The sequence below is a fragment of the Microcebus murinus genome, chromosome 11 (assembly GCF_040939455.1).
Source record: "Microcebus murinus isolate Inina chromosome 11, M.murinus_Inina_mat1.0, whole genome shotgun sequence".
Lineage (NCBI taxonomy): Eukaryota > Metazoa > Chordata > Mammalia > Primates > Cheirogaleidae > Microcebus > Microcebus murinus.
The window spans coordinates 20,488,930-20,514,324 of NC_134114.1; the positions used below are offsets into that span (position 1 = coordinate 20,488,930).

A 25,395-nucleotide genomic window follows, 5' to 3' on the forward strand; every position below is an offset into this window, starting at 1 on the left:
ATTACAAGATTTTCAGAATATTTTTTTTCCCGTGATATTCTCTTTTAACAGAATAATTGTACATTCCTCTATCAAAACATGGACTCTCCTTAAATGAAACACTCAGTTCTCATTAATACTCACTTTTAACTGGGCAAAATCTGTAAAATCACTTTTCTATTTTATCTTTAAAGGAAAGTATCTCCCTTTAACAGGTAGTGATACATTTATGAGCTTTATGAACAAGAAATAACTACATCACAGTTCAATTTCTTCCTTTGTTCAATCTTGAATTCCTCACTGCCTCACAGATATTCTGTAAGAGAACTCTAATAAACCTTCCTCATACAAATCTCTGCCTCAACATCCACTTCCCTGGGAACAATCTAAGATGCAATCCATATTCGAATTATTCTTATGAACACATCACCCAATTTCTTGTAGCTATCTATGCAAAGAATAAAATGTTTTATTTCCACTGTTTTGATCTAAACCTACCACTTATTTTCCCTTGTTTTTTTCCCCTATGAGAAATTAGGAGTCTCTACTAGACTTCTTCAATATTTCTTCTAACACTTCCTACAGATTTCTTATTTTTTAATTTCAGCATATTATGGGGGTACAGATGTTTAGTTTACATATATTGCCTTTACCCTATCCAAGTCAGAGCTTCAAGCATGTCGAACCCTAGACAGTGTACACTGCACCCATTAAGTGTGAATATTGGCTTCTACGGCAAAGGTGAAACTTTCTTTCAGAGTTAACAAACCCAGTATTTCTCTTGGCCCAGTTGAATAAATACCATACTTTTACTACAGATTATCCTTTCTTGAGCTTTGTGATGTCAAATGTTTCTAGTTCTCCTATAGACTCTCCTTATCCCTATTTCTTGGATTCTTTAAGGAATTACGAGTCCTTTTTCTTGCTCCCCAAACATATGTATTGCTGAGTGTCCAGTCCTGTAGTTCCCTTCTATTGTATTCTCTTCCTTTGTTGTCTTCTCTCTTGTCTTGTCTTCTTCTCTACACTTTTCTCTTATCTTCTTATCCTATGCTTGTTGCTCTGGTAATATAATTCCCACAAGGATCATCAAAGATCATATTTACCTAAGTCCCTCTAAAGCAGTAGGCTTGTTCATGAGTGTCAGGACCAGGTGTTTGTTGGACTTCTGCCTGGGCTACTCCTCTGGAAATTAAAATGGTATCAGGACAAATTTTAAATGATTTTAAATTAATATCACTAGGAAAGTTATTTAATTACTCTGATTATAAATTCATTAGAAAGAGTATGGATGTATTTATTAATACTTATTAAATATCAAAATGCATTCTAGTTACTTTTATAGGCACTGGAAGTATAGCAATGAACTAAACAAATGAAAATGCCGAATGGAGCTTACATGCTAGCAATGAGAAGTAATGAGAGGTACTCACATCATTCTATTTTAAATTATACCCATGCCTATAAACTTCTATTGTTTATTTCTTATAATCTTTCTTATGCTTATTCATATAACAAAAATTATAGACCTTAGTGTATGCTGGCAACTATATAATACATTATTTTTGCAGAGATAACACAAACATTAATTTAATGCAATACAAATTTTAGTGGGATGCCAAACATCCAAACAAAGGAAATATAAAATGGCATTACTAAAGTATCTATAGAAATATATTCAGGGAGTAGAAGAAATCTAGGGGAGATTTCGGGAAGAATTTTCCGGAATTAATGCATGAGGTGAATTTTGGAAAAAAATGAATAGGTAGTATATGAAGTAGTTGGCAAATCAAATAGGTGATAAATGGCTCATTATGCTTAAAAAAGAACAAACCAATGCCTGGAGGTATAAGAAGCATGATTTCATCTTAAGATAGTATTTCAGTATGGTTGGGGGTCAAAGAGGGAGATGGGGCCACATCGGTACAGGTTTTCATCCATGCCAAGTGGATAGAAGTGTTAGTACTTTTCCTCACTATAAAAGCAATAGGTGAAGAAAGAATTAAGATACTAATGTACGTAAGGCAAAGTTAATGTCATTAGCCCTATCCTCATCTCCCTGAACAAAAACACACAGTCTAATATATCAGAGGTTATAAATATGTAACTTTTAACTAATATTGTTTTCTCTCCCAAAACGTAAAATTTCTAGCATTTTTTCTTGTTCGTCTTTTTGCTGAATAATTTATCTCAAAGAGCTTCTCATATCATCTAAGCATTTTCATACACTCGTTTTTAACAATGAAGGAATTATTCATTCTTGTTCAACTAATCTCCAATGAGTGAATATTTAAGTGGTTCCTTTGTTATTGTGATTAGTTATCATATTGAGTACTATTAATATAATGAATAATTTTGTACATTAGTCTTCAGATATTTTTAAGAATACATTTACTGGATAAATTTCTAGAGGAAGAATTGCCACATCAAATATTAATTGTTACTTTATTTTTTGTTATTTTAAGATATTCACAGCTAAAACGTACTTCAAAATCTGCTGATAAGTGTAAAACTTTTTCATTTTTACAAGATTGTTTGGGGAAGAACTGTATTTCACTATTATTTTAATACTAGTATTTTTTATTGAGTAAAGCCACAAATTAGTTCATATGTTAATTGGTAAGAAAAGTATGATGATCAATTCAAATTTTTCAAAAATCTTTATTATAAATTAAAACATAGAAATAAGCAAAAGGGGAGAGTCCATTTAAGTAGATTTTGAAACAAAATTAACTCTTTCTTTTGTAAATGTGCTTCTGCTTCCATTTGGACTCTGTCATTCTTGTAAACATTCATTGTAAAACTGAGATATCTTAAAGAAGTGCTTGGAACTAACAGATAATTCACAGTTGTGTGTTTATTTAGACTGGTATTGATACTTCAAAAATTCATACTCTCTTTTGCCTGATATCTATGTTCATTATATCTTTTGATTCTCTTTTTCTTGTTTCATTGCTAATTGACATCAAGAATCCTAGATTGTCATTTTCTCTGTCTCTTGGTAACTTCACAGGTTGTTTGAAAAAGAAATTGTGTGTGTGTGTGTATACCTTTTTACAAACTGAGTCATTTTATTGTCACTACTTCATAACAAAACCAATTTTAATTTCTTGAAAATTTCAAGTGACATTTTTTGAATTTTTAAGTTATAATACAGTTAAAATATAGTTATGATGTTAATAACTATAATGAAGTTAAAAATATCTTAAAATACTGAATTCTAGTATTTTATCTAGTACTTGAGATATCTAGTACTTGAGATATGTCTGAGATTTTTTTTCTTTTTAGGAAAACATCATCAAATTAAATAGACATTCCCCTTTTTATATATAGTTTAAATTATAGTTATTTATCTTATAGCTTTTCTGATCAATTAATTTTTTTGAAGTAGCTATGTGAAAAAATGACCATGAGGCACATTATTTCACAGTGAAGAATTATTCTAATAGGTTTATTTATAGTTTTTCTGACAATTAACCTAACCTGAGAAATATGAAGAAAACAACCTCATTGCATCTGTATAGACAGGTATAGAGGATATATGTGGTTCCATTCACTACATAAATGTTTCTCCCAAGATAGTGTTGCTTGGATACTCATGATCAAAGTGCATTGTTCAGGTTACATCATATTTACCAAGATTGTTAGCCTTAAATGAGCATAGAAAATCACTAGATCATTGCAACAACTTCAAAGAAGTGTGATAAAATAATGGGGTACCTCCTAAAATTTTTGCACTATTAATGAGAATCATCATTTCACTGCCTTCACTGAATTTTTCCCATATATTTACATACACTAGACTGTATTTATTTTTTTAAAAAAGAACTAATTTTGCAAAATTGACCTTGTCCTGTACAAATATAAATAAGATGATTTTTCTCATAAATCTTGCAAGTCCTACAGTGATTCAAATGTCTAGTATAAATACAGTAAGAATGGTATTTGGATGTTCGAATATAATTCAAATTGAATACCAACATAAACTTTCATTTCCTCTAAATTTTCTGATCCATAGAGGGAAAAAGAAATGTTAGCAGTAAAAACGTTAGAAATGCTTCTGACATAGAAGAGGCCATTCTTATCACAATTCACACATTTCAGCTACCTTTTGTCCTATGAAGTTCCTTTTGACATAAATGCAAACTCTGCTTCTTTTCAGCTTTACGCAAAGCTAAAATAGAAGCCTTTATTTCTAGCCTTGACCAGAAAGTCAGAAAAGAGAATGTGTACTTTATGATTCCAGCATTATTCACCATGAAAATGGTCAAGATGAAGCACACATTACCAGGAGTAAAATGACATGAGAGAAAATTAGGATTCACTCAACGATCATATTATATCTCATAAAATACAAACTAAGGTTGTAGCTTCAAACACATAATTTTCAACAGGCAATTTTTACACCCTAGCGAGCATTAACTACAGTAATTTATTTTCACTCTCATTATTTCATTCCAACTTTTGAGAAATACCTGCTTAGTAGGACCCACTTTAAGTGATGCTATCCATTGTGCTCTCACTGTACAAAATTCATTAAATGTAAGAACTATTGTCAAAAAGAATAGAGTTTAGAGTGAAAATAATACAACATATTTGCATATGTTGCTAAAATCAACTCTCTGGCTGAAATGTACTTTGGCAATAGAATTTGCTTTAGGATATTTGCTTGTGAAGTTTAATCTCTTTCCAATAAAATTTGCAATAAAGGTTTAACAATTGTGCGTGTGCATGTGTGTGTACATATGTCTGCACCGTGCTAAAAGTGCTGGGAATGTAAAGGATTGAATTACTTTTCTTTTCACATCCTGCACACAAGGACATTCAAACACACACATATAAACACACACATAACTCAGCAATAAAAAATATGAAAACACTATAAAATATATAGTAACAGAGCACAGTAAAAACAGCAACCACTCACCAGCAGGTGGGAAAATGGCTCATAAAAAGCAACATCAAATGAAGACCTTTTAAATCTAAATAACTTAATATTCATAGAATAAAATGGAAGAAGTGAATAAACTGTAAAGGTTCGAGAATTAAATGGTGAATTAAATATGATGTTGTTATGCTGTGATTAATAGTGAATGTCCTATTGTTAAAGGTTTTAAAAGAATGGCAATTTCAACTTATTGGAGCATTTTACCTAAAAAAGAACAATTAAAATGTTTGAAGAGGATAACATTGTGATATACAATTAAAAAAAAGTACACTGGTAAGAACATAAAAAGCTAATTTGAAAAGGGAAGAGGAAATCATAGTTAATGGGACCAATTAAGAATCTAATATAAGAAAGCCCACTGGCGAGATTGAGAGATTTACTTCTGACAGCGTCATCAGCTATAGAACCATACTTAGGAGTTTGGGAGATAAGTCAATAGAAACAGATCAATTGCAGAAGAGGAGTAAAAAGAGGAGACATCAACAATAAACTCAATGTATTTTTTTTTTTCTGGAATCTACTTTTTGTATACAGTACAGTCATCCATCTTTTGGTACATGTGGGGGACTGGTTTCAGGACTTTCTGCATATACCAAAATCCACACAGACACAAGTCCTGCAGTAGGTCCTGTAGAACCCACATCTATGAAAAATCACCCTACATGTGCATAGTTTTCACATCCTGCGAATGCTGTATTTTCAACCTGTGCTAGTTGAAAAAAATTGCTCATATAAGTGGATCAACACAGTTGAAATCTGAGTTGTTCAAAGAGCAACATCACTTTCTCTATTGGATGCTTTTAGTGCTATATGAGGCAAAAAATTAAAATAATTTTTATCAGGGCTTGCAACATATGGCCAAACACTAGAAATAAAAAAAGTAGTCTGGTCTGTGCTTTAGTTGCAGGTGGAAGGAAAAAACTAAGAAATGAGAATGACAAGTCCTAGTCTAGGGATTGATAACTGTAGAAAGGTAATAGTAAACTCAGATTTTTATCCAACTTCGAATAAATATCTGAGAATCAGTGAAGCTTTAAAATTGATTATTGGGGCTTTAAAATTAGTTATTGAATGTACTTTCTATACTAGATCTATATTATGACTTAATATAGTTAATGGTTTAGCAAATTAAAAAACCTAAGCAAAAATGATCTGTTTAACCTCTGGAAGATCCTGCTAAATATTTGATTGTATGAATGGATCATTTTCTTTTGTACATTAGCTTGAAATCCATTTTATATCCATTTTATTTATCCTTTTGTATCCATTTTATTTTATATTCATTTACAAAAGATGTTCCTTAAATATTAGCAGTGCAAGCCATGTTAACTACTGATATATAGTTGAGACTGAATTTATCACAAACATACAATTACAGAATATTATTCATCAACTTCAGCCTCTTCTATGACTAAACCTTTTCAAGTGTGATTCCAACAAGAAGAAATTTCCATGATTTGAGTGTTTGTCTATCTGCCCTAATACAATTTAGGGAGCATGTGTTAATGAATATTTCTTTGAATACATTTTCTTTTACTTTGTGTTATTATTTCATTTTGTGTTTTAACATGATGAATAGATTTAAGGGTTCAAAACAGTGTTTATAATACATTTTTATATTTTAAAGTGCATTAGAATACAAAAAAACCTGTAATATTTAGATTATTTATTATGGCTCAGTTTTAACTAAGTATCTTGCATAATACATTTTAAAACTTAATTTTTCCCTTTCTCATCCATTTATTAAAATATATATATTCACATTAAGAAAAGGCCACTTTAGCAAGTAAAATAATGATTTTGTACTTATGAAGATAAGTAAATAAATGGACATGGTACATGCTTTGTGTTTCCCACTTTGTGGAACTCCAGCGAAGTAGTTCAGTGAGTTTGAAGATATCTGCCTGCTCATGTTTAGATCTGATATCTTGTGCTTAATCAGTGCAGTGATTACAATTGAGATAAATAACATCACAGTCCTATGCTTAAAAGGCTAGATTAAAATCAACATTGAATTGAGTGTTAATATGTGCCATATACTGAACTGAATGGGGGGAGGGGTATCTATATTTCAAGAATAAACTAGTTTGGATGGATAGGATGGGAATATTTTTTATAAAATGCAGAAGACAAAATGATGATATAAGTTTTAATTTATTTTATTCCCTCCCTAGATTTATTAAGGTATATAAGTGACAAATTAAAAATGTGTATTTTAAGGTGCACAATATGTTTTTATTTATTTATTTATTTTAGAAATAGTGTTTTGCTCTGTTTCCTAGGCTGGTTTTAAATCTTTTTTTTTGGAGAGACAAGGATCTTTCTATGTTGCTTAGGCTCTAACTCCTGGCCCCAAGGGATCATCCTGCCTCATCCTCCCAAAGCACTAGGATTACAGGTGTAAGACACTACGCCATGGACAATGTAATGTTTTGAGTTTCGATATACATACACATTATGGAGTGATTATCACGATGAAGCTTATATATATATATACACACACACACACATACACACACTCACATACACACACACTAAGTGTGTGTGTATAGTTACTGTTTTGTGTTTCTATTTGTGGTAATAACACTTAAGATCTCCTCTCTTAGCAAATTTTATGTATTAAACATATTATTACTAACTATAGTCACTATGCTATATATTTCAACTCTAGAAATTATTTATCCTATAACTAAAAGTTTGGACCCTTTGGCCAACATCTCCCCATTTTCCCATCTCTCAGCTCCATATCTGTTTATATATCATCTTACATATAATATGATGTTATATGATATTTCATATATATGTATATATATATACACACATATATTAGAATGAAAGTTTAGAAAGCTCAAAAGATTAAGGGCTGACTAGTGACATTTGACATTTGTCCTCACTCTCTTGTTGACACTCTGATAAAGTGAGTGGAGGTGCTCACAATTGCCCCCAGAAAGAAGGGAAGCTAATTGATTTCATAGGAACTTGAGATGTTGTGACAGGAAGAGCAAGGGTGTGACTCTAAGATTAACTCCCAGTCCAGATGAGAAGTGACTAGAAAACCTTTAAGTATGGCAAGCACAAATTGCCATTGGAAGCTCTAAAATATTTGACAGCAAGAAAGCGGTAAGTCATTTTGTTTCTTAACATGCTACAGTACCTCAAAATATGAAAAAAATTATCATAAAGAGTGCCATGTCAGAGAAAGGAAATGACTTACATTATCACCTATGAACACTCTGAAAGTTCTATCTAATGTGATAAAAAAAATGAACAATACAAAATAAGTATACCTTTGGGGAAATAAATGAGAGTTTATTTTGACTTAGCACATTTTAAAAGCTTTTAAATATGAAAATACAAGCATCAGTAGTACATGGAACCTTTTCACATTGAGCTGCATTTCTTAAAAGCAATCTTGGTGTCTTCACAAAGTAGTTGTGTTGGACAGATATAACCACTGAGGATAATTAAGAAAGCCTGACCCAAACAAATATGCAGATAGATAGAAAAAATTTTATTTTGACAACACTGGACATGAACTCAAAGAGGAGGAACTGCAAAGCTCTGACCTTGATTTTAAGCTTTGTATGGCCGGTGCCATTACCAGGATTTCCCCTTGAGGATACTTCCCAGTATTGGGGAATAATAACTGTATAATTGAAGCTCAAATAGAGACCAGCAGTATTTTTGTGCTGAGGAGACATAGATTGAAGCTTGGGTCTGCAAGAATGGTAAGAAATTGGAAGGCACAAACTGAGAGACAAGTCACAAAGATTAGAGCCATCACGTCTTTATCCTGATGTGTTTAGTTATGTCTACACTTCACATGCACAACATAAAACTTCAAGTAACTAGGCCGGGCGTGGTGGCTCACGCCTGTAATCCTAGCACTTTGGGAGGCCGAGGCGGGCAGATTGCTCAAGGTCAGGAATTCGAAACCAGCCTGAGCAAGACCCCGTCTCTACCAAAAATAGAAATAAATTAATTGACCAACTAAAAATATATATACAAAAAATTAGCCAGGCATGGTGGCGCATGCCTGTAGTCCCAGCTACTCGGGAGGCTGAGGCAGTAGGATCGCTTAGCCCCGGAGATTGAGGTTGCTGTGAGCCAGGCTGACGCCAGGGCACTCATAACTTTGCAGAAAAGGTTGGCAAGAAGACTAAGGAATTGAACAGAGATTTCAGCATCAGGAAACAGAAATTAAGAGTTGAATCCTTGACAAGTTAGTGTGGGTTTGCAAGTGCTTTGAAAATCCTGTAGAGCTCAAGAAGGAGCAAGTCCTAGAAGTAATGACAAAACTAAACAATTTCTGCCATAAAATAATATTTATATAAACAGAAAGAGTTATAAGAGAAATCAGATAAAATATTGATAATTGGTAATTCTGTCTGAAGGGTTTACAAAAGTTCTTTGTACAATTTGAGTGACCCTTTGGAAAGTTTGGAAAAAAAGTCACCAAAAATACACAGGCGTATTGATTGGATTACATTTAACCCTTAGATTATTTTCTAGTCTTCTAATTTCTTAGTATACTGTATTTCTCCATTTATAGCATTTGTAATTCAGCTTGAATCTGTGAGAGTTCCAGCTTATTCATATTATTACCATACCTTAGAATTTTCCATAATTCTGGTGACTGAGTGATTTAAGTCTACATGTTCCTAATGTGCATTGTATTATAAGTTTACTGGTTACTTGGATATCATCTTTTCTGAAGTATCTATTCAGTCTTTTTGCTCACTTTTATATTCCCTTCTTTACTTTTTTATTGATTTATACACCTTTGTATGCATAATTTGTCATATATGTACTAAAATTATGTGTATTAAAATTAAAATTTGCACACATATTTTGTGGTTATACCCTTCAATGACTATTTCAGCATCTATAATCTAATAGCAAGAAACAGTTGAATATAATTATAGATTACTATATAAATAAGATTAAAGAAATTTAACAATATAATTATATTTAACATTAAAATAAACAGTCCATCTTCAAATATGCCAATTGTCCCAATAATGTCATTAAAATAATTTCCCACTCAAATCCAGATTCAATTCAAGGTCATATGTGTCACTAAATAAGCATGTCATTTTAATCTATTTAATCTCAAACAGTTCTTCAGACTAGTGGAAATTCACAAGGTAATTTTGAAAGTTTCATGAAAATGTAAGGGACCTCAAAAGCTACAATGATCTTAAAAAGAATGACTATGGTTAGGGAGCTTAAATGACAAGATCAAAAATAAACCATAATGCTTCAATAATTAAGGCAGTTTGGTATTGATATCAAATATAATTGACATTTTAGTTATTGATAACAATAATTAACTCTTTATGTAATATATATATATATATATATATATATATACTAAATAACATCCAGGAGCAAACAAAAACTAGGAAGATTATATGCAAATAAGGGAATAAAGTGAATTCTATATTAACACCCTTGAGATTATATCTCATTTCTTGTATCATACAAAATACAGAGTTCATGCAGCAGTCTATTTTAAATTAAGGGATTAGAAGTCAGGATTTAGGGCTGCAGAACTGGTCAAAAATTGACAGGAGAAAATACAGGAATGTAGAACTTCACAGAAGAGATTCCCTAAAACTTACATGCACATGATAACATGAAGCTGCCTCCTAAACTGAACATGTGTAGAATGAGACATACTATACCTGTTATAGAATATGAGTAAGGAGTCCAGAGAAAAGGAACAGCCTGAAGACTGACAACTGAGCAAATATTTTTAACTACTCCAGATACTTCAAAAGAATAGTTTAAAATTCAAGCATCTCTTAGGGAGATGTTCATGGTAAACACTTTGGGATTTCCAGTGAAACACCAGTGGAGTGATAATTTAAGATGAAGGCAGATATATTAAAAATAAAAGTTATACCACTGGATTAAAGGAATAAACAAAATAATAGTCTGCCTTGAAATTTCTAAAGCAAAGCCTACCTAGAATCACAGTAGCATCCAGGAACTTTATTGCCTCCTGGGACAAAACTCAACACTTGTTAAACAAGATAATAGAATCTCCACAATATACTATTGGTAATGCTAAGTATGCAATTTAAGTTTTCTAGAGATTAAAAAAGTAGAATAATATAACACTTAATGAAAGAATAAATAACCGATAGAAACAGACACAAAGGACATTCAGATGTTGGATTTAACAGGGCAAAAACTTTGACAATATACACTAGGAATGTCATAAAATATGTGAAAATTTGAACAGATAAAGGACACCTAGACATACTAAATATAATGCCAGAATTAAAAATTTATAATAGTAACTGGACACAGAACCATAAGAAAGAATATATCTAAAGACAGTAAAAATAAATTTCCCAAATTTAAGCACAGAAATAAAAACGTATTTAAAAACACAGTCTTCACCTATCGAAGAATATGAAATACAATGAGATAACATGCCACAAAAGAATTGTTTTTAAAAATGCCCATTTAATTTTAATATTTGATGAAAAGTAACTCACTGATCTAACAAGACTAGTGACTCCAAGCAGGATAAACAAAAACCACATCTAGGTACCAGAGTAAGACTGATGAAAATCCAAGATGAAATATGATCTTGTATCTAGAAAATCGCAGATACTCCACCAAAAGACTCATGGAATTGATAAGTAAATTCAGCAACATCTCAGATTGTGGAATCAATATAAACAAATTAGTAGCATTTCTATATACTAATAACATCAGCGAGTATCTAATAGTGGATTTGATCACCTACAAGTTTGAAAATAGAGGAAAAGAATGTTGAAATATTAGAAATAATTCAAAAGCACTGACACCAGTGGAACTATGAAGAAAAATTACACATTTAATTTGGTAGCCATAATAACGAACATTTTCTACCACTTTTAATATTTTAAAAGTATTTTCACAGTCTCTTATATTCCAGCAAAATAATAAAGTTCACTTACATTTTAAATGCAAGTGTGTCTAAGAGTAGTTACAAATCTTGATTCAATCTAAATTGATTTATCTTTTAATTCTTCATACTGGTTTATAATAATCCCCATTAAAGACATAGAGATTATTTTGGAGTTAAAGTGATTCTAAAATATGTGGAGTTTAAGAGAGTAGAGGAAAACTGGAGGGGTTATTTGCAATTAGAACCCTCCAAAATAATGGAAATACAAGAAATTAATTGGAAGAACAGCAAAAACAATCTACATCTATTGAGAAAGTTTGACTTTGATGTACAATGTGTTAGGAAAAGGAAATATATTTCTATTAAATGCTTTTTGCTTTTGCTGTTCGACATGATGTCAGTCTTTCAGGATCCAGACTAATAAATACCCAATAGAGAATTTTTAAAATAGTAGCTGGTTACTAATTTTGAGTAAACTTGTCATGTCAAACATTTGCAGGAGAAAAAAAAAAAAAGTTAAATCCAATACAGGCTCAAAACCCAAATGTCACAGATTCTAGGAGACAAAATAGAAGACATATCAGAATAATTGAAATTGTGCCATGAATAAGATTTGGATAGTGATCTCATAGTTCTGTGGATAAAATTATAGCCAGAGAGAATGAAATGTGTTTTATATAAGGGGATGCATAGGAGTTGTGATAGGATCTAGAGCAAGAAAAAGAGATAAGATTATGGACAAGGAGGTCAGATACATCCTGAGAAAGGGTCTGTGACATGACCAAAAAATGATCAGGCTTGTTCTGGAATAAGAAATATTTCACATTGACTAGAACTAAGGTTACAAAATCATGGGGACATAGAATATAAGCTGAAATATGCAAGAATATTGAACACTTTGAATTCCACTTAAGTAAATTTGCATTATTTTTCTACAGACATTTCTGTTAGTTCCAGACATTGGTATTATTTAAGAAACAGTGTGTAAACTGTTTTTGAATAGTTTAGTAGTTTAGTATGCTAGTAGTTTAGTGTACCGTACAATGCTGCAATGGTCCGGTGAAGTGGCCATACCGTACAATGTTGTCTGTAAGGGTATTATCAGTGAAAATTAGAAGATGGAGCTCTATTTTAAAAGTAGATTTTTAGAGAACTCAGTGTGCAACAAGACTTATTGCTTAATGTTTTTATTATATATTCCAGAGTTTTAAATAACCAACCTATAAAGAGAATTTTGGAATATGATGTTCTCATAAATCAGAAGCTGCTGCTACATGATTGCATCATAAGTTATGACATTTTAAAACCTCCATGAAGACATTTTATTTAGATTCTGAAAAACACTATAATATACTATAAAAGTCATCAAACAGCCTTCAGTAAATTCGATACTTTATTTCAGTCTCTAATTCCTCTTCTACCTATTACTTGCGCACATCAAACTGCCATACTCTAAAAGCCTAACAGAAAATTTCCTATCCAAGCCAATTGTTTTATATATGTTTTAGGGATATATCAATATATAGTGGATACATTAACCTATGTAAATGTGAAAGAGTCACACCCTACACTTTGATACTCAGTCAAATATAAATAGATTCCTATACATTTCACATCTGGTACTTGTGTTTCCCATTGTTTTAGGTAACACTGAAACTAATTCTAACCAGGAAAGCAGAGCTTGGTAAGTGTTAAAATCCCCTTCCACTTTAGATTCCATGATTATACTCATGATGATTTCATCTATGGAATAACAAACATTTTGAATTTAAATTATGAAAACGTCAGAGCTAACTCTCTAATAAATATACCATATTGTATTCTGATAGTGTCTGCTTATAGACAGTTCATTGGCATCATGGTTCTTTGTCTTGCACAAAGCAAGTGCTAAATACGTGTCTTTGAATTAAAATGTAATGGTCAATTAAGTTGATATACAACATTATTAAATGAATCCTAATATATTCCTACAAGAAGAATAAACAAAATGTCATCTACATCTGGAAATTAGTTATCTCCTCATGGAATAAATATGGATTAACAACCAGATATTAAAATCAAATAGTTAAATTCTGCTCAATTCTCAATAATAATTAGCACATGATTAATTGAGTATTGATCCATTATAACCAGGATTCTTCAGAACCTTAATAGAATGTGTAAAAAAAAATCAAGTGCTGTAACGGTTCTCTAACAGAATAGTAGGGGCATTTGCTGTGCTTGTTGTTAAATTTATTTTGATTCCTCTGTTGAGCAGCATTAGCATTCTGCCTCAATAATTCAGTCACTTATGTCTATTCTAATTATAGAGAAACTAGATGGGGTTGTTATGACTTTGTAATCCTCTTTAGTAAGAACAAAAATTTTTCCATGATACATAAAACAACATTAGTAAATCTCTGATAGTTTCCATCAAAAGTAAGCAACAAAATTTCATTGCAGTATTGTGAAAAATAAAAACTTGCTCTTAATTCCAACATTGTTAACCTTTCTCCCCTGTATTACAAAAATTTGAAATGGTATGAAGAAAAATCCTACAGCATTTCCTTATAAGAATATTATCTTAATTCATTTTCCTGTTTTCTAATCCACTCTGTCAATAAAAGCAAACTGATCATTTCAGATTTGTGCTCCTCACACAACTAATTTGTACAAGAGCTTTTATCAGATTATTCACATCTGATGCTCTATGTAACAACAACTCAGCCTGGAATTTTAGGCTTTCACAGTGAAGGTCTAGCTTTATCCTAACAGACTATCCTTTTTTTTTTTTTTTTCTTTTTTTGTACTATATGCAATCCCACCATCTTAGGTTTACCCATATGCACACTTTTGTTAAAATTTTACTGTCTTTTCTTGTTCACAATCGCAGGCCTTTCCAAAATTCTAGAAAATATCAGAAATTTGGAATTGAAAAATTCTGATGGCAATTTAACACAACAAGAATCTCAGGGCTGGAAAACTTAAATAACTTCTAAGTTCTATATAGTTACTGAATGGCACAATCAAAACTAAATCTCATAAGTTGCATGTCTCTATGTATGCACATATATAGTTTATTAAATTTTGCTGCATTTTATTTGTTCTAAAACTGCTTCCTCTAAATTTAGAATCAAACTCTATAGGTTTTACCTCCATGAGTTATATGTCCTTTCAAATTCATGCAATTTTATAATACCTATTAATTAACATGGCTCTTACTATTTTCTGTGATACAAAGCTTCTATAAAACTAAGAACAAACTACAAAACTTTCTTCCCATTTGAAGCTACCTATTCTTTCTCAATCATGGTGCATGGTGAACATGATAGGCCTTTTCTTTACAAGGAGCACCACAAATGTAGTGGATCCTGGAAAAATAGGTTTGGGTTTATCCAGGGCAACCAGATGTATTGTGTCAAAAACAAAAGCAAAAACAACAAAAAAAAAATCTGCATGGTGTTCCAGAAGTTAAATTCTTATCAGAATTTATGTGTTTGACTAATCAGGGATAAGGCTGCCGCTAGACTCTATGTATGCAAATGAATAACAATGTTAAAAGCCAGGGAAGCAGGTTTGGAGAGAGTATATAGGGAAGGCTCTTACCAACTTAATAAATGCTAAGAAGTGGTTAAAATCTGCTTTTATAATGAACTAGATATGTGGTAATGGCATACCTTAAATAAGGCACTATAAGAAAACAGAGAAAGCTTTATTTTCCAAAAAGTAGTTCATGCAGTTAATATTTTTTTTGAAATTTCCCTTTTATATACATATTATTTTCCATGGAAAATAGAAAAATAGTTAAGTTTGGATTTGTTTTACTCATCCACCAAAAAATCTTATTATTATATTGAGTTTTCCATTTTTTGTTCATGATCTCATTGCTTATGATAAATAGGCACAAGAAAAGTGAACAACTTTACTTGTTAATGTATAAAATAAGATGATCCTTTCTCCAATACAAATGAAAAATATTTTATGAAAAGTAATGAAGAAAAACTATATATATATGTTTATTAATTGTTTATGACAGATTACTGAATTAATTAATAAATAATCAAGATTATTTAAAATGATTTAAAGTATAATGTATGTTTTAAAGTGTCAGTGCAGGAATGGTAATGAATTTAGAAATTAATCAATGTATATTCATTGAACTTTTAGAAAAAAGCATTTTTGTTTTCAGCTAAAAATAAATGCTTGTTGTAGAACCTTAACTGCCTTAAGATTATGAGTGTCTCTTTATATCTGTGGCTATTCTTCTGTATCTATGAATCTTCCAGGATAAAATCATTTCTGTAAGGTCCTGTGACCTCAGTGTGTCCTTTCCACGCTGTCTTAGCAGCAGAATCATAAGGCAATTTCACATTCTTAGACATAAACATTTGCCAGCTGAACTTGAATTTCAAGATGTTGGTTATTAATGACAGCGTGAAAAGTGATGTTAAATGAGGGATGCTGGAGGACGCCATATGACTAACCTGAGAAGAAATAACCAGGGAAAAAAAGAATCAGCAAAGGAACTGGATGGGACAAAATGAGCATGACCTAGGGAACCAAAAGAGTGAGATTTCAAAAGAAGAGGAAATGAATGGCTTCTGATAAAGGAGGCTGCATTTGATTGGCCCACACACAGAATGAAGAGTTAGATCAAGATTTTGGCAATTTATTTCACAAAATAAATGTGTTTTGGGTACAAAGTTAAAGGCGAAACTTCTATGATATTAGGTACTTTTATGTGCTTTAATTTTGGCCAAACAATATTCAGACAATTACAGTCACTTGAGGTATTCATGTGCCAAAAACTAATAAAAATTAATATATCATCTGGGCACAATGTTAATATTTAAAATTATTTTTTGTTTTATTCTCAGAATTTGAAATTCCCTCAGCATTGAGTAAATTGGATATAATTACAGTGAACAAATATGTTGTCCTGAGTATAGAATAGCATGAATGAGATTGGTAAAGTAATGATAGAAAAACAGAAAATGATGGACATTGAAAAGATCATGCTACTAAAGAAAGGAGAGAGGTAATGAACTGAAGAAAGAGAAGAAAGTCTCTTGACACTAACAAAAAAGAAGAGAAGCAATGAAGCCATTTTACTGAAAATTGAAGAGATTTACACATTTTCTATAATCATTTGCTCTGATTACTAATGAGCAACTGTCATTGCTACTGCTACTGACATAGAATGATATCTTCCTAAAGGTAGTGACATCTTTCTTTTGATCTTTTCTTCCTCCTGCTATGAACCCTTTAGTCTGGATCACAGGCAAGAAGTAGAATACTTGCCTGATATTAAGAAATAGAACTATCCAGAAGTATTTTATTTATTTATTATGCAGAGCATGCTGTTCTTAACTATGATGAACTGTTCACCAATAGATACCAATATAGTTTAGTAATTTTTGGCATGTTATAATTTCATTTATTTTGCCTCATATAACATGCTAAGCTATTTGCCCATGACTTTCAATTAAATTTCAAGGAAAACATTTTTCTAGCTACATACATATTCAATTAAGACCCATGTAGCTGATTAATGATGAATCAAGTCCACATATAACTTGTCTTGTTGTGATGCTTGTTATGAATATTGATTTACATTTAGCACCTAAATATATCACATTCCTCACCCTACCCCATTGAAAGAATTTGCAACATCATGCCTTTTAAACATCTTAATCAGTCAAATATTAATAATCATTAGTGATGTGGAAAAATGTTATAAAAATAAATAGCGATTACTTTAATCTTTTAGATTTCTCATATAAAAATTCTTACCTTGCCTACATATTGTGTGTCTGTACCTGTATACTCTTCCAACAAGAAGAACTGATTCCACATCCAGCCACGCTTGGTGCGACGTAGAATTTTACCACCATCTTTTGTCAGACCCCCTATCTTTTTGCTTGGTAAATGACTGTTAACTGTTTCTTGTAATGGGAGGGTGTCAACTGTATGGAACATATAGGTCCAGATGAACAATGGTAGGTAGTGGTAAGTCCTCATTATCTGTGGCTTCAGCAGGAAGTCAAATTCAATGTATTGTCTGTTTTTCCTGAATAGTAGGGGAGAAAAATGGCTTTATTAGCTTATGTTTCACTTTCCCATAACCTGTAAACTAAAAAACTTTTTCTATAAATTATTTCAATTCCATAAATAATATACTATATCATATTATGTTTACATAAGTGAATTATAAAAAAACTCATATATCACATAGATAACTAAGGAGACATACATAACTCAAGTAAACTAAGCAACAATTTAACAGCTAATTCTAAGATAACTATATTAGGGTCAGATAAATGTGAGAATAGCTGTAATTTAGAAAACAAAATAATTTGAAAAAATAAGCTCTAAAGTACACCAATTATCACATTAAATATTGGAAAGCACTTAGCCTAATAAAAGTAAAATACCCATTAATATATACATATATGTCTGAAATTACATACTTTAAAGATCACTGTTTTCTCTCCATAATCTACCATTTTTTACAATATATTTTTTCTCCTCTGCCTCTTCCTCCTCCTCCCTGTACTCCTCCTCCTCTTTTTTCTTTTATAATAGATTTAAATGTTGCCTCAAGGAAAACTAAATGGCACCAAATATATTTAGGATTCTGTTTTGCAATACTTAGCACCATGTTGATCCTTTATAATTGATAACCATTGTTTTCTAACAAATAGTTGCATAGGCTAGTCAAATTTATTTAAGACTGAGGAGTACATCCTCTAATGGAAGCATTTTACTTGATAATTAAAAAGAACAATAACAAATTTATTAATTAAAATAATATGTGAAAAGCACACAAAATGATACTGTAAAATTAGGTATAGTACTTTAGCTATGGGATAATATTACCTAAAATTTTGAAGCAATGTCTCCATGTTGAGATAGTAAGTTGATTCTTCCTGATATAAAATCATATTTCATTTGGTATTTCAGAATTAGTTTTGTTATTAAATTGGGTTTAATTTGAATGATATTTAATTTAGAAGATGTGAGATGACAGTGGTGATGATCTATTAAGCAAAATAAACCAATCTCAAACTAGTGTAGGCAAAAATATTCGTTGTATTGTAAAATCAAATTAAGTGTGGAAAGGAAAAAATTAAATGAACAAAGATGTAACAGGTCATTTTCTAATCATGAAAACTAGAATTAGGAACTTGAGTACCATATTTTCATTCATATTCTCTCTCTCTCTCTCATTGTTTTTTTTTTTTTCTCTAGCTCTAAGCCTCCTCAACCTGATAAAATATATAGGTGATAATTTCTACTGATTTCAAATTTAGCATCTTCAATTCCAGAAAGCAGTTTATATAGTCCTTTCTAACTTAATTTTAAAAATCCTAGAATAGACTTTGATTTACATGGTTTAGGTCAGACACTCAATGCTAAACCAAACATCTATGGATTCTGTCAAGGGACTACCAAGGTATAAAAGTCAAATATAAGGCTCTGGCTTGGCTTTATCCCTTACTACCTGTGAGCCTTTTGGATATTTACCCATAACACTTGGTCTCAATTACTGCATCTATAAAAGGAAATTAAGTAGTACCTGACTCAAAAAGTAGAATTCTTAACTTTGTTTTGAACTTTTATTAATAAAAAGTAATAACCCTGCATATTATAATGACTTATTTTATTTTTAAAACAGCATATACCTATGAGAAAACTGAAGCATGAAGAATTTAAGCAACTTGACAAAGTTCATACAGATAATAATTGTTAATACCAGTTTTCAGACCCATAACCTTGAATAATATTTTTACATAAGATAATGCATGTAAAACAGTTAGCTTAGTGCTAGCACACAACTCAACAGTTAGTGTTATTATCAGGATCATCACGATCATCAACCATGGTCACTTCCACCATAGCCATAGAGATATGGATTCAACATAGCCAAAAAGAGAATGGTGATTGGCAGGTAATGCTATAGATGCTTGCTATGGTCCAGAGCTATTGTTCTGTCCAGCATATTTTTGTTCCCTAATTCTTATACCCATAACTAAAAAAAAAAATGCTCTTACATATATGGTTACAAATATACACACTGCAGAATGACATAAATCCAAAGTCTTATCATTTTCTTACTCTGAAATCTCAGGTGATGGTAACTATCATTTATGTGGCTATTCATACTCCTGTAAACTGTGGGATAATTGGTTAATGTAACCACAATCAATGTAAAACTCTGAAAAAAATAAAAAAAATCTACAATGTCAAATAGTGCTTATAAAATGTGTAACGGAAAAGTAGCATCTAGCGGCCACTGGCCCAGAACATGCCCCGTAATTGGTAGATCAGTGGTGGTGCGGTGGAAAGTGAGCAGCCAGAGAATCTCAGGGACAACTGCTATTTTACATTGATAAAATACAGTAAGTTTCTTGGTCAAGCACACTGGCAACCCTGCTTTCTTCCCATTGGCAGAAAATTTTTTGGCCGTTGACCTTGCTGATAAACTTTACAAAAGGAATTGGAGAGTATTCTTTATTTCCTGGGGTCAGTTCAAACTATCATGTCCACTTTGTGTGGATCTGGCCTTTGAGCAGAAAAATCAAGCTGTATTAGATGGAGCAAGTGACTTAGGCAGGGGCCAGGATCGCACAGGCTTTTAGAAAGTACAGTAAGAAATTCACATTCATTTTCAGTGCAAAGGAAGGCAGTTGGAAGATTTTAACATGCCATGTTTAGAAAAGATTAATCTGGCACTGACTGGAAAATAGGCTAAAAGGTAGAAAAAGGATTTGGTTATGGAATAGATCAATTAAAGTTTATTGCTCTTGTCCAGTGAGAGATAATGATGGCATATGCAGAGAGAGAGGTGATTTGAACCAGATGCTGACACTCAGCTCAGATTTCCCTTTGATTCTTTAATATGTACACACACACACACATACACACACTATATACACTACAATTTTTGTATTCTTTTGCTTCTAATGATATGCACTTGCAGTGCTCTCTGAACAACTTCCCTTGGCTATTGGAGCCACTTTGCACACACACTCAGGAATCCTAACAAGTCTGCAAGTTTACAAGCATCTCCCATGGAATCCCACACCCAGTATATAACAGATACAGAACTATGAAAACCCACACGTTATTTACTTCTTAGCACTCCCCTACAGAATCATGCTGAAGCCAGACACCTTTGGCTTCTGTTCCATCCCTGCTCTATTTCTCCATTTGTTCCCTCGCTTCCTTGCCAGGCATAAATTTCTTTATTTATTTCAATTTATTTATTTATTTATTTTAAATTTCAGAATATTATGAGTTTTTCACAAAACTTGCCTCAGAGTTTGCTTCTAATAAATCAGACCTAAAACATGGATGAAATCTACATGTTTAGATATTCAGAATAGTAGATACTACCATCTTATGTTTTGATTATGCAAGGTGAAGGAAAAGAAAAATAAAATATAACTTTAAGATTATTTATTAACCAGGTAGATGACTGAGCCTTTTATTGAGTGTCATATCAGGGGAAAAGCAAATCTATTGGAAAAAGAAAGAATAACTTTTTTTTTCTTATTCTTGGTCAAAATAAAGAAGTCATTCATTATTTTGAATGTTAGTGCTGCCACTAACATCAGTTTGGCATAATTAATGATAGGGAGCAAAGTGATTCACTACCCTAATTATTTTATATAATTTAACTTGAGTATGTAATATTTACACATATACAGAGCAACTCTTTAATAGAGACTCTATATAAGCCATTATATTATTATTTTGAGGAAACTGAGGCACAGAAAGTTTAAATAATTTCCCAACCTTCTATAAGTAGAAACAGAAGAACTGGTAATTGAATACATGTACTCCCTTATTACTGGGCTCTACTGCTTCAGTAATAGCCTATTAATACTGTAATGCTAATAGCCAACATTATTCTGTTACTTGCTTTCTGTTGTTGTAGGCATTATATTGAGTCTTCTTTCAACAGTTTCTTTAAATCTCCTCACAGAAGCATTACAAGAAAGGTATAACTATATTAGACAGAAGGGCAAATTGATGCTTTGCTTGTTGAAGTAACCTGCTAATCACAGGATGCTATAGGATAATAGGCATTGTGTGGGGAAGGGTGGAAGGGAGGACTCAAATGCTCTCTGGCTGTCATTGATATTCCTGTTGTTAATAGTCCTGTTGCTAAGTTGCTACTGATTGCATGTTTGTGTTTCCCCCAAATTTTCTGATGAAATCCCAACTTTTAATGTCATAATCTTAGGAAATGGAGCCTTTAGGAGGTGATTAGGTCATAAGGATGGAGCCCTTATGAATGAGATTAGTGCCCTTATAAAGAAGACCTGGGAGAGCTCTCTTGCCTTTTTACCAGGTAAGGACACAGCAAAATGATGGTCATCTACGAATCAGGAGGCTAGCCGTCACCAGACACTGAATCTGCCTTTAACTTGATGTCAGAATTTGTGGGTTCTAGAACTGTGAGAAGTATTTCTATTGTGTATGAGACACCTAGTCTATCGTAATTGTATGGCAGCAGGAACTAAAATCAGTACCGAAAGTGAGTTACTGCCATAGCAAATAGCTAAAAGTGTGGAAGAGACTTTGGAACTGGGTAATGGGCAGATTCCAGAAGAGTTTTGAGGTGTGTATTAGAAAAAGTCTGCACTGCTGTGCATAGACCTTTGAGGGCAATTCTGGTGAAGGCTCAGAAAGAAAAGAAGAGGGCTATGTATAAAGAAAGTCTCAATCTTGGGGAATACATGAATAATTATGAATAAAATACTAGTAGAAGTATAGACAATAAAGATCACTCTGATGAGATTTCAGTTGAAAATACGTAACATTCTATTAGAAACAGAGAAAGCTTAACCTTATTATAAAGTGGCAAACAATTTGGCTGAACTGTGTTTGTGTGTTTGCAAAAGGTAGATTTTGAGAGAAATAAGGCAGAATATGTAGTTAAAGAGATTTCACAGAAAGTTGTTGAAGGTGCATCTTGGCTTCTCTTGAATGCTTACAGTATTATAAAAGGTCAGTTGCAAAAAATTACTTAAAGAAGGAATTGTTAAGCAATTCAGAGTCTTTTTGCTCTTACTTATGTTCTGACCTGGACTAATCTTATTTGGCTCATACATAGCCATCTCATTTCTTTCAGTTTCTATAACATATTCTGTTTTGGGGAAGTTTCTAAACAACCTTTTGAAAAATATCTTACTCTACTACAGTCTCTGTTGGTTTTTGCCATACTGTCCCTTTATATCCTTCAAAAATAATTCACCACAATTTTTATTCTTTCATATAATGGATTATATACTTATTGACTATTTTTATACCCGTCACATAATTTATCATAACTTTTGTTATCTCTTTCATTTACTGAATTATATGCTTATTGACTATTTTCCTTCATTTTAATAAAATTTATATGGTGGTGAAACATTTTTTAAATCACTGCATCCTTCATAAAAAAGTTATTGACATAAAATCAGCATTTAATATGCATTTATAATATTAATTGGTTAATTGATAAATGCTTAATTTGAATAATACCTTATTTAAGCCAAGGATCACATATGACATTGACTTAATATTCCACTGCATGAACAAACTGATAGAGAAATGGAAAAAGTTAATCTGGTAGAAAATATACCTTTTGAAAGAATTTAGGTTTTTTCTCTCCCCAACAAATGGAAAAAAAAAAATCTGCAGTGATATAACAGTAACAGTCATAACAATTTGTATGACATAAGATTATGTATGAACTTGACATGCTTGGTATAAATTATGGAATATATGTTTGAAATGTATAGCCCTTTGATGAAATGTTGTTATTTTCCTGTATGTATATTTTTTGCATTTAGGGAACATTAATGCAACTACTGTGGCTAATTTAACACCTGTATATTTCTCTACTTTTAGACATAAATATACATCTTAAAAGGTTTTCTATTGCATTTGATTTAAAAGTTTGGCACCTTTTATCCCACGAGATTTATTAAAAATTCCTCATATCATTTATTCAATAGCAAAAAGCTAATTACTAAATTTCTATGCTTAATTATTTTTATCAGTGTTAAATGTTCCGCATTTTAATCACATATTTTGTTGCTAAATAAATACCATCAGATGCATTAGAAAGTACAATATTTTAAATTTAGTTTAACTTTGATTTTGTAATCAGGGAATTCATATCAATCTTGTTAACTTTAGACACTGAAAATTATTTTGCTGTTATTCCCCTGTTTCCTTAATTACATTTCAATTGCATTTAAGAAAAATGTCTGTTGGCTATTTATGAATCAAGAAAGAGTGCGCATTACTATAACTAAGTAGAATGTTCAGCATCTAAATACACATGTAAACTATGTTGTCTTTTTTCCCTATCTCCATACATATACACTTATAGAAATTTTAACTCAGATAAGGAATTTTAATAACTCTAATATTGTTTTACAGGCAAAGTTTCTCAGATGAAATGTACACATCACAAATGTATGTGATTACTTTTAGTATCTTATCATTATCCCATTTTTTTGACACAATCTGTCCCTGTTCTAGAGTGAGGTAGTGGCATCATCACAGCTCACTGCAACCTCAAACTCCTGAGCTCAAGTGATTCTCCTGCCTTAGCCTCCCAAGTAGCCGGGACTACACCATGCTGGGCTAATTTTTTTTTTTCTATTTTGTAGAGATGGAGTCTCACTCTTGCTCAGGTTGGTCTCAACTCTCAGAAGAAGAGGCTGTTTAGAGAAGAAGCCTTCAAAGAACAGAAAGGACAACTGTGTACCTATAGCTGAACGAACAAGGGAAGATTTATAGACCATGAAATCAAAGACGCAGTAGGCTTTCTGACTCTTGAGAGCCATAAATTATTTTAACCTTCATGGTATCTAAATCACATGAGGATTTGTGGCAGAGGAGGATCATGACATAACTTAAAGGTTAAATGGGTAACTCTGGCTGCTACATGAAAAATAGACTTTACAAGATATGAAAGAAGGCAGAGAAAATAATGGGAAAGCAATTGAAATATTCTGGTTAAAAAAAGAAAAAGAAAGATCATTGAGATTTAAATTAATAGGAGTGGAGGAGTTAGGAATAAATCCAAGGCTTTGGCTGGAACAACATATTAGAGCTGTCATTTACTAATAAGAGACACAGGAGGAGTTCAGATTGTGTGTGGGAGGGGAAAGTCAAAGTTTTAATTTTGAACATGTTAAGATCAATATGCCCTATTTAACAGCCAAGTGGATATAATCACTGAAATATGCATTTAATATCCAAGTGGAAAAAAATCAAACAAATAGGTATTTGGAAAATTGAGTCTAGAAGTTACAGAAGTTGTCAGGACTGGATTTACAATACTGAGATTCAGTAATATATTCCATAGTTATTAAAGATATAGGAAAGGTTGAAATTATACACTAAATAAAAAATAATAATGCAATTTTAATTTTAATGGAAGGCAAGAAAATACAAATTTTAAAATTAAAGTTTTGCTATCACAAAGTTGGTATTCAAACAAATATTTCCACAAAATGTTAAATAAAACAAGGACAAACAAAGACAACATTTCATGGTATTAAGGGGATAA

General features: G+C 31.8%; 1 protein-coding gene across 1 annotated transcript in view; it reads right to left on the reverse strand.

Annotated features, from left to right (window-relative positions):
• The window catches only part of CDH9 (cadherin 9), a 122,852-nt gene that overhangs the window by 65,763 nt on the left and 31,694 nt on the right, over positions 1-25,395 (reverse strand). The window contains exon 2 of the mRNA XM_012765178.3: positions 17,607-17,883. Coding sequence (XP_012620632.2) covers positions 17,607-17,834 — 228 coding nt within the window. The 5' untranslated portion in view covers positions 17,835-17,883. The remainder of the gene's footprint in view (positions 1-17,606; positions 17,884-25,395) is intronic.